Source organism: Salvelinus namaycush, chromosome 33, assembly GCF_016432855.1.
Source record: "Salvelinus namaycush isolate Seneca chromosome 33, SaNama_1.0, whole genome shotgun sequence".
NCBI classification, from domain to species: domain Eukaryota; kingdom Metazoa; phylum Chordata; class Actinopteri; order Salmoniformes; family Salmonidae; genus Salvelinus; species Salvelinus namaycush.
Window position 1 is genome coordinate 21,208,274 of NC_052339.1, and position 11,405 is coordinate 21,219,678.

The window sequence follows — 11,405 nt, forward strand, 5'->3', positions numbered from 1 at the left end:
GCAGAGGTGGGTCAGGGGGTACAGGTGGGAGAGGGAGGGGCAGTCTGGAGGGCAGATGTGGGTCAGGGGGTACAGGTGGGAGAGGGAGGGGAAGCCTGGAGGGCAGAGGTGGGTCAGGGGGTACAGGTGGGAGAGGGAGGGGAAGCCTGGAGGGCAGAGGTGGGTCAGGGGGTACAGGTGGGAGAGGGATGGGCAGTCTGGAGGGCAGAGGTGGGTCAGGGGGTACAGGTGGGAGAGGGATGGGCAGTCTGGAAGGCAGAGGTGGGTCAGGGGGTACAGGTGGGAGAGGGAGGGGAAGCCTGGAGGGCAGAGGTGGGTCAGGGGGTACAGGTGGGAGAGGGATGGGCAGTCTGGAGGGCAGAGGTGGGTCAGGGGGTACAGGTGGGAGAGGGATGGGCAGTCTGGAGGGCAGAGGTGGGTCAGGGGGTACAGGTGGGAGAGGGAGGGGAAGCCTGGAGGGCAGAGGTGGGTCAGGGGGTACAGGTGGGAGAGGGAGGGGAAGCCTGGAGGGCAGAGGTGGGTCAGGGGGTACAGGTGGGAGAGGGAGGGGAAGCCTGGAGGGCAGAGGTGGGTCAGGGGGTACAGGTGGGAGAGGGATGGGCAGTCTGGAAGGCAGAGGTGGGTCAGGGGGTACAGGTGGGAGAGGGAGGGGAAGCCTGGAGGGCAGAGGTGGGTCAGGGGGTACAGGTGGGAGAGGGATGGGCAGTCTGGAGGGCAGAGGTGGGTCAGGGGGTACAGGGGGGAGAGGGAGGGGCAGTCTGGAGGGCAGAGGTGGGTCAGGGGGTACAGGGGGGAGAGGGAGGGGAAGCCTGGAGGGCAGAGGTGGGTCAGGGGGTACAGGTGGGAGAGGGAGGGGAAGCCTGGAGGGCAGATGTGGGTCAGGGGGTACAGGTGGGAGAGGGAGGGGCAGTCTGGAGGGCAGAGGTGGGTCAGGGGGTACAGGTGGGAGAGGGAGGGGCAGTCTGGAGGGCAGAGGTGGGTCAGGTGGTACAGGTGAGTGTTTTCTTTATGTTTAGTAATAAGTGGAGCAAAAGGCATTTGTTTTTTTGTGTTTGGTTCTTTCTGATTTGTTTTTGTTTCAGGTTTGTGGTGGAACCCCGTTCATTTTGGGGGGATCTGCTGGGATCTCCTGTTTGGTAGTCTGCTTGTTCCAGGAGGCCAGTCTGGGCAGGCTTGGCCTGAAGGCTATAAAAGTTGGCTGACTGGCAGGCTGGCTTCCACCACCTGTTTTCACCATACAACACACCGCATACACTACTGATCCTGTTTGGGGTTTTAGGCTGGGTTTCTGTATAGCACTTTGTGACATCGGCTGATGTAGAAAGGGCTTTATAAATACATTTGATTGAATTTGATTGATCCTACAAATGTCCATAGCTGATGTTACATTTTTGTATTTATTATTATTTAGTTTAATAAATGTATTCTTTTTTACATTTAAGTTATGCGTGGTTTCCCTTTGTTGTTACGAACTATGAGCCAGGTTGTTACAGGCACGACAATTGTCCTCAGGATATCATCACGGTATCTCTGTGCATTCAAATTGCCATGGATTAAATGCAATTGTATTCATTGTCCATAGCTTATGCTTGCCCATACCATAACCCACCCCCACCATGGGGTACTCTGTTCACAATGTCTGCCATCTGCCTGGTACAGTTGAAACTGGGATCCATCTGTGAAGAGCTCACTTCTCCAGGTGCCAGTGGCGATTGAAGGTGAGTATTTGCCCACTGAAGTTGGTTACGATGTCGAACTGCAGTCAGGTCAAGACCCTGGTGAGGACGACGCGCACACAGATGAGCTTCCCTGACAGTTTGGGCAGAAATTCTTTGGTTGTGCAAACCCACAGTTTCATCAGCTGTCCGGGTGGCTGGTCTCAGACGATCCCACAGGTGACAAAGCCAGATGTGGAGGTCCTTGGCTGGCGTGGTTACACATGGTCTGCAATTGTGAGGCCGGATGGACATACTGACAAATTCTCTAAAATGACGTTGGTAGAGAAATGAACATTCCATTTTCTGGCTACAGCTCTGGTGGACATTCCTGCAGTTAGCATGCCAATTGCACGCTCCCTCAAATCTGTGGCATTGTGTTGTGTGATTTAACTTCACATTTTAGAGTAGCCTTTTATTGTCCACAGCACAAGGCACAAGGCCACAGATGTCAGATGGATGGATTGTCTTGGCAAAGGAGAAATGCTCACTAACAGGGATGTAAACCAATTTGTGCACCAAATTTGAGAGCAATAAGCTTTTTGTGCGTTTGGAACGATTCTGGGATCTTTTATAACAGTTCATGAAACATGGAACCAACACTTTACATGCTGTGTTTATGTTTTTGTTCAGTCTACATTAACTACAATAATCAGTCTAGCACAGGAGTAGCCAATCCTGCTCCAGGAGATCTACAAGGAGTGGGGTCTACAGGGTTAGGTCATTACCAGCACTACACACCTTATTCCGTGGCCATATTGGGAATTTGTCTAGAATTTCATATGGAGCCAATGCATTTTCAATGGGAGTCCTCCACTGTCTGACAAAGTACAACAGAGATGATTGTCAGGGATGAGATGTACTTTGACAGACGGAAATTATATATATATATATATATATATATATATATATATATATGATTTCATCCGTGTTCATGCGTCTGAGTAAGAAGACTAATGATTGGTTCATTAGGCTAATCAGGTGTATAACTAAAGGCTGCATACCTTGTAGCTCTCCAGGATCAGGGTTGGCCACCCGTGGTCTGACAGCATAAAACCCAATGCTGTACAAAGGTTAAGGTTGCGACTTTTCATGTGTAATTGGGATGGGGTCAAGATGATGTCATCATCCTAAACCACACACTAAAGTCAACTGACAAAAGAAAAAGTAGAGGCACTCAATCTTGGACATAAAGGACAAAATCACTTTATCTTCCACCTACTACAGTAGGTTTCATTAGTAAAGCCTTCATCAGAGCATGTTTAGCTCAGTCATTAGGCCATACCTTAAAGAGTCAATCGGCAGTTACTACATTGATTCTTGAAGAATATAACCTATAAATACCTCATGAGCTTAGTTCAACTGTCGTACTGGCAGTCTGATCTTCCGAACAGCCATTCTGGGAAAGACCCATGTCAAGTTTTTCCGTCCGGAATGCTGATGAAAGTGTTTCCTCTTGGTAAACGATCTGCGCTGACGCAGCAGAAACTCCCGACAGTCTTTCATTCATTCTGTCATTCACAAAAAAAGGAGAGGAGAAGAGTGAACCGGAGATGCCACTTCTGCTTTTCAGGCCTTTATATAACCTCAACCCTGGTGAAGACTGACACTACAGAATTGACCCTGAGCTAAGCTGAGCAGCCTGCCAGAGAAGAGAGAGAATTAATTAATCTATTTATTCAACTTGTATTGTACCAGTTGAATCTGAGATTTACAGTAAAGATGGTGACCTGTGGAACTCTGGTGAAGATCTGGACAGCAGCAATCGTCATAGCAATGCTGGTCTGGACAGGGACAGGTGAGGAGAAGGGAGTGTGTGTTAGGTGGTTAGAGGTGGAAGGTACATGGTTTTTGAAGTGATTGCCAGGTCAAGATGATTTGTTTCTTTGAGAATATGTAAGTACGATGCTGACGAGGGATGCTGCCAAAACGCATCCGTTTGTTCTGACATTTGCTGTAAAAAAAATTATTAAAGAATGTTTCAGTGAGTGTGATTGTTCCTTTATTCAAGTAGACCTATTCTGTATGCCTTTTGAATTCAGTGCGCAGCTACTTTTTGTTACTACAAACATTTGAGCTGAGCACGCCAATTTTTCTTTCAATGAAAACGATTCCCCCTCCTCAGTAGATGGAGAGAAGCTGTCGTCGTGCTGTAAGACAGTGACCAGGAGCGAAGTGACCGATCCAATCACAGGCTACTGGACTCAGGCCTATAACGCTCCCTGTGTACGGGCTGTCATGTAAGGAACAGATCTTTTAGTCTTTATTTCATTGAGGTTTATCCAGTTTAGTCTCATATATTGTCACAAAGTGCTTTACTGTATGTGGTGTCCATGTTGTGCCAAAGCCTCCAGACATGTTGTGTCAAACCCCTTCAGTTTCAGTCTTAACAAAGTTTCTCCTGCAGCTTTGAGACGAAGAAGGGTCTGATCTGTTGCCACTATAAACAACCCTGGGTACGCCGCAAGATTCAACAGTTTGAGTAAGTTAACTATCACACACGCACGCTCACACGTGCACATACACACAGAAAGAACAAAAGAGAATAGGAAACTGATTGTGTATTTTTTTCTCTTCTAGAATGGCCCGCAGGAGCTCAACATCTCCCTCTCTCACCTCCTCCCCTACCACTACCTCCTTACCTTCCTCTCCTCCTTCAGTCAACTTCTCTCCCCTCTCTCTCACTTCCACCCTTAGGTCTTTACCCTCCTCTCCTCCTCTCTCCTCCTCTACCAACTCTCTCACCTCCACCTCTACCTTCTTACCCTCCTCTCCTCCTCTCTCCTCCTCTACCAACTCTCTCACCTCCACCTCTACCTTCTTACCCTCCTCTCCTTCTCTCTCCTCCTCTACCAACTCTCTCACCTCCACCTCTACCTTCTTACCCTCCTCTCCTCCTCTCTCCTCCTCTTCCAACTCTCTCACCTCCACCTCTACCTTCTTACCCTCCTCTCCTCCTCTCTCCTCCTCTACCAACTCTCTCACCTCCACCTCTACCTTCTTACCCTCCTCTCCTCCTCTCTCCTCTACCAACTCTCTCACCTCCACCTCTACCTTCTTACCCTCCTCTCCTCCTCTCTCCTCCTCTACCAACTCTCTCACTTCCACCCTTAGGTCTTTACCCTCCTCTCCTCCTCTCTCCTCCTCTACCAACTCTCTCACCTCCACCTCTACCTTCTTACCCTCCTCTCCTCCTCTCTCCTCCTCTTCCAACTCTCTCACCTCCACCTCTACCTTCTTACCCTCCTCTCCTCCTCTCTCCTCCTCTTCCAACTCTCTCACCTCCACCTCCACCTCTACCTTCTTACCCTCTTCTCCTCCATCTCTCTCCTCCTCTCCTCTGTCTGTTTCCTCCTCTCTTCACTCGCTCTTCTCCTCTCTTTTCCCTGCTTCCCCCTCTTCTCCCTCCGTAACGTCCTCTCCCTCCTATCTCCTCTCCTCTCTTTTCCCTGCCTCCTCCTCTCCTCCCTCTCTCACTTCCTCTCCTACATCTCTTTCCTCCTCCCCTCATCGGGAATCAACCGAGAATGCCTTAACTCAGCAGTCAACAGCCAACCAATAGAATCATTGCCAATGGCTGAAGTTCCACTAAAGTTCCACTAAAGTTCCACTTCTTCATATCTAAAAAAACAGACTTCCAATTTGCATATTACACTCAGATTTGATATATTTTTAGTTATTATTTAATTCAGTTGTCATCATTATTTATGAAATATCTTCAAGGCCAGTGTCTCATGTATTTATTAGTTAATTTCTTCAAGTAGTTATGATGACTTTTAGTTATTCATTATGCCAATGAGTTCTTAATGTTATTTAACACATGTATTTATTAAGTACTTATACATTTAATTGGTTTCTTTTTGATCAATCAATGTTATTTTAAGAAATGTTTGTAAGAGCAATTTCCTTTTCTACTTATTTATTCAACAATAATGAGTTGTAACATCAGAAAATTGATGAAACTGAAATAGAAAATAAAATGATGGAACTATTATTTTGAGTTGTCAGTATGACTGTTTTGACGTTGTGGTGCAGACAGAAAAAACACTAAGCATTTGCAGCATCAACTTTTCACACCTTCTGGTGTTTGTGTGTGTGTGTGTACCCTGTATTAATCCATCATTCTCCGAAACACTGCTGCAGGGGTTGGGGGTGTTGGTGGTTTGTTAAGGGGCAAAAAAAAAAAACAGAGAAGGAGAGAGGGGGGGGCGGAGGTGTGACTATAGCATTACGAATACTGACCACATCACACCATAACACACACACAAACAAAAAGAGCAAGGTGGGTGTTTCCACCAGTACGGTATATGTAACCCACCGTCAGAAACTAAACCCCTGACACTTCCACCGCCTTTCACAGATTCATCGCCACGGTTACCAGACCAATCAGTACGACCTCCGACCCGTCTCCGTACTTTAGTGCCTAGCTGTGATTGTTTGTCTGTCTGTCTGTCAGTCAGTCATTTATTAATTAATTCAGTCAATCAGTCAGTCAATATGTCCATGTTCCAGTCCAGGACCATCTCGCTGGCACTCCTGATCACCATGTGTGTGTACCTCTCCTCTGTCTCTGCCAACTGTGAGTATTGATTCACTGATTGATTGATAAAGTGAATGATTGAAAACTACACATATATTGTTTATATTCTAGAACTATATATGAATATACAGTATATGCTATATAATATATTCACACACTTTAAAATGCAGAACATGTTATAATGCGTTTACAGTTACCATTGAGTTACTGTAATTGAAAGCTTTTTGATAGACCCTCTACAACTAGGACACCTCTCAGACCCAGAGTGGTCCACGAACCACAGTTATCTGTATTTTTAAAATATATTTTAACTGTTTAGTTTTGCATGTTTGCTGGTAACGTAACTGATTGCAATTTATTTGTAATCAGATTACACGTACAGTGCATTGGGAAAGTATTCAGACCCCTTGACTTTTTCCACATTTTGTTTAAAAAAAATCCTCATAAATCTACACACAGTACCCCATAATGACAAAGTGAAAACAGGTTTTTAGAAATGTTTGCACAGTTATTAAAAATAAAAAACAGAAATACTATTTACATAAGTATTCAGACCCTTTGCTATGAGACTCAAAATTGAGCTCAGGTGCATCCTGTTTCCGTTGATCATCCTTGAGATGTTTATACAACTTGATTGGAGTCCACCTGTGATAAATTCAATTGATTGGACATGATCTGGAAAGGCACACACCTGTCTATATAAGGTCCCACAACTGACAGCGCATGTCAGAGCAAAAACCAAGGAATGAGGTCGAAGGAATTGTCCGTAGAGCTCCGAGACATGATTGTGTAGAGGCACAGATGTGGGGAAGGGTACCAAAACATGTCTGCAGCTTTGAAGGTCCCCAAGAACACAGTGGCCTCCATCATTCTTAAATGGAAGAATTTTGGAACCACCAAGACTCTTCCTAGAGCTGGCTGCCCGGCCAAACTGAGCAATCTGGGGAGAAGGCCCTTGGTCAGGGAGGTGACCAAGAACCCGATGGTCACTCTGACAGAGCTCCTCTGTGGAGATAGGAGAAACTTCCAGAAGGACAACCATCTCTGCAGCACTCCACCAATTAGTTCACCTTCCAACAGGACAACGACCCTAAGCACACAGCCAAGACAACGCAGGAGTGGCTTCGGGACAAGTCTCAATGTCCTTGAGTGGCCCAGCAAGAGCACGGACTTGAACCCAAGCGAACATCTCTGGAAAGACCTAAAAATAGCTGTGCAGCGACGCTCCCCATCCAACCTGACAAAACTTGAGAGGATCTGCAGAGAAGAATGGGAGAAACTCCCCAAATATAGGTGAGGCTGTAATCGCTGCCAAAGGTATTTCAACAAAGTAAAGGGTCTGAATACTTATGTAAATGTGATATAAGTTTTTTATATTTTTAATACATTTGCGAACATTTCTATAAAACTGTTTTTGCTTTGTCATGATGGGGTATTGTATGTAGATTGAACATTTTAATACATTTTAGAATAAGGCTGTAACGTAACAAAATATGGAAAAAGTCAAGGGGTCTGAATGCACTGTAACTGATTACATGTAATTAGTTCCTCCCCAACCCTGTGCACGCACAAACACAGACACAGACAAAGAGATAGACACAGACACAGAGATAGACACCGACACAGAGATAGACACAGACACAGAGATAGACACAGACACAGAGATAGACACAGACACAGAGATAGACACAGACACAGGTTGGTTGATTTCCACATTGTTATTCTTTGCTGAGCCATCTGATACCTCTGAGGTGGGACAGGCTTCATGTCTTAATAGTTTCCTGTCAGACTCTCACAAAAAAAAATTTATGGTTACTTTAGAGATCTCACAATCTTTTGTTTCAGTTTTTTTTTCGCTCTCTCACTTCCCTCAGATCGTCGGCCCAGTAAGGTGACCACAAACTGCTGCACAAGTGTGTCTGACACTGCTATAAAATTTGACCTGCAAGGATACCGCATCCAAAACTCCATGCCACCCTGTGTTAACGCCGTCATGTAAGTCTCAAACACCCACCCACACCCACACCCACACCCACATACAGTAGTAGTAATAAACTCTGTGTCCTGTTTCAGCTTCTATACAGTGAAAGGTGAGAAGATCTGCTCTGATCCCAAATCACCCTGGGTCGACAAGAGAAAGAAAGGTAAAGAGGACACACACACACACACACACACACACACACACACACACACACACACACACACACACACACACACACACACACACACACACACACACACACACACACACACACACACACACACACACACACACGCAGTCTAATCTCTATGTCTCTCTCTAGGTTTAAAAGTGATGAAAAAGTGAAGAAGCCATGCTTGACCATGTCTGGAGCCTTCTGTACTGTACATCTGCCTCCCCCTACAAGCCACCCCTACAAGCCTCCCCCTACAAGCCCCTCAACCATCATAGAATAGTTTTCAACATGTTTTATTTTTCTGTTATATTTTGATTATTGTATCTGGTCGTTAGCACCTACACTTTGTTCTGTGGAAATGGATTGAATAATATATATATTTTCAAATATATTTCCTTAAAATACTTGTTATGACAGTCAGTCTGTTATTTTGACATATTTTCTGTTAGTTTGAAGATAGTTAGTCTATTGTTGTGTTTATGTTTATCTAAAACCACTGTAAAGCATGCAGGGTGTGCTGTCCTGAAGTGATACAGTGTACAGTTTGTCTATGGGTTACGAAAGCAGTGCTGAGAGGAGAAGTCTAACCTCATAGCACCATCTAGTGGACAACTGGGACCACACAGTGTGACTGAGTAGGACCACATAGTGTGATTGAGTAGGACCACACAGTGTGACTGAGTAGGACCACATAGTGTGATTGAGTAGGACCACACAGCGTGACTGAGTAGGACCACACAGCGTGACTGAGCAGGACCACACAGCGTGACTGAGCAGGACCACACAGCGTGACTGAGCAGGACCACACAGCGTGACTGAGCAGGACCACACAGTGTGACTGAGTAGGACCACAGTGTGACTGAGTAGGACCACACAGTGTGACTGAGTAGGACCACAGTGTGACTGAGTAGGACCACATAGTGTGATTGAGTAGGACCACACAGCGTGACTGAGTAGGACCACACAGCGTGACTGAGCAGGACCACACAGCGTGACTGAGCAGGACCACACAGCGTGACTGAGCAGGACCACACAGCGTGACTGAGCAGGACCACACAGTGTGACTGAGTAGGACCACAGTGTGACTGAGTAGGACCACACAGTGTGACTGAGTAGGACCACAGTGTGACTGAGTAGGACCACACAGCGTGACTGAGTAGGACCACACAGTGTGACTGAGTAGGACCACACAGCGTGACTGAGCAGGACCACACAGCGTGACTGAGCAGGACCACACAGCGTGAATGAGTAGGACCACACAGTGTGATTGAGTAGGACCACACAGCGTGACTGAGTAGGACCACACAGTGTGACTGAGTAGGACCACAGTGTGACTGAGTAGGACCACACAGCGTGACTGAGTAGGACCACACAGCGTGACTGAGCAGGACCACACAGCGTGACTGAGCAGGACCACACAGCGTGAATGAGCAGGACCACACAGCGTGAATGAGTAGGACCACACAGTGTGACTGAGTAGGACCACACAGTGTGACTGAGTAGGACCACACAGTGTGACTGAGTAGGACCACAGTGTGACTGAGTAGGACCACACAGTGTGACTGAGTAGGACCACACAGTGTGACTGAGTAGGACCACACAGTGTGACTGAGTAGAACCACACAGTGTGACTGAGTAGGACCACACAGTGTGACTGAGTAGGACCACACAGTGTGACTGAGTAGAACCACACAGTGTGACTGAGTAGGACCACAGATGCAGTGCTCAGGAGTGGGTGAAAATGTACAATGAGTGGGGGTATGCTGTGTGTCACCTTTATACATGCACGTGCACACACACATGCATGCACAGAGTGACCTGGCTGTAGAGAGAGCAGCGTGGGCCTGCAGATAGTAAGTGTTTTATTTACGTAATGGCTGATCCTCTATGTATTATTAAAGCTCTAAAAAGACACTCAGCCCATTCAGAGAGAGACAGATGAGGAAAGGTAGGGAGAAAAATGAAGAGAGCATATGTAATAAAGAGAGGGGAATACAATGGAGAGGGGGCAAAGAGGAGAGGGGGTAGAGAGAGAGAGGAAGAGAGGGATGAGTGGAGACAAAGAGGGTGGTCAAGCAGTCTAATGTGTAAATAGGAGTGTGATGACCCAGAGTGCAGTGTGTGTGTGTGTGTGTGTGTGTGTGTGTGTGTGTGTGTGTGTGTGTGTGTGTGTGTGTGTGTGTGTGTGTGTGTGTGTGTGTGTGTGTGTGAGCCAATAATAGTTGTTTTTGCCTTCTCAACCCCTTAGCTCTTTAATGAAGCAGTGAAGCTATCAGACATAACCTCTATTATCTGGATAGAGAGAGAGAGATGGAGAGGGAGAGAGGGATGGAGAGAGAGAGAGGCATGAGTGGAGGACAGGAGTGGCAGATGGTTCTTCTTGTTGAGGTTAATTAGTCAGAGGAGTGGGCAGAAATGGCTGGGGAGATGGAGGGATCGATGGAGAGAGGGATGGAGAGAGGAGAGGGATGGAAAGAGGAAATGGAGAGAGGAGATGGAGAAAGGGATGAGTGGAGGACAGGAGTGGCAGATAGTTCTTCTAGTGGAGGTTAATTAAAACTCTGAAGGCAGGTATGAAGGAATAAGAAAGAAAATGAGAAGAAGTGAGGAGAGTTAATCACAGGGCAAGGGGCAGCTATACAGTGTGACAGTTTAGGACAGAGAGCTACAGAGAACAGATGGTTGGGTCTCCAAAGCAGACCCTAGCAGCTTAGAACTGACACATGTATGTGTGTGTGTGTGTGTGTGTGTGTGTGTGTGTGTGTGTGTGTGTGTGTGTGTGTGTGTGTGTGTGTGTGTGTGTGTGTGTGTGTGTGTGTGTGTGTGTGTGTGTGTGTGTGTGCAATACCTGGAATGCCAAACCCATTCCAGTGGAAAACAGAAATGCTTCAGGCTTCTGTCTCATAAACATAGGATATATGATGTTCTATAGAGACCCTTAGGTAGCTTCTGAAGACACACACACACACTCACACACACACCCACACACACCCA

At 46.5% G+C, this 11,405-nt stretch overlaps 1 protein-coding gene across 1 annotated transcript; it reads left to right on the forward strand.

Moving 5' to 3' along the window:
- The first annotated feature begins 3,257 nt into the window (after positions 1-3,257).
- LOC120028138 (NADPH oxidase activator-like) lies at positions 3,258-5,665 on the forward strand. Its single transcript, XM_038973338.1, has 5 exons — positions 3,258-3,513; positions 3,841-3,955; positions 4,123-4,197; positions 4,296-4,429; positions 5,117-5,665. The coding sequence occupies exons 1-5, from the start codon at positions 3,438-3,440 to the stop codon at positions 5,275-5,277; spliced, it is 561 nt and encodes a 186-aa protein (XP_038829266.1). The 5' UTR covers positions 3,258-3,437; the 3' UTR covers positions 5,278-5,665.
- Positions 5,666-11,405: the final 5,740 nt, after the last annotated feature.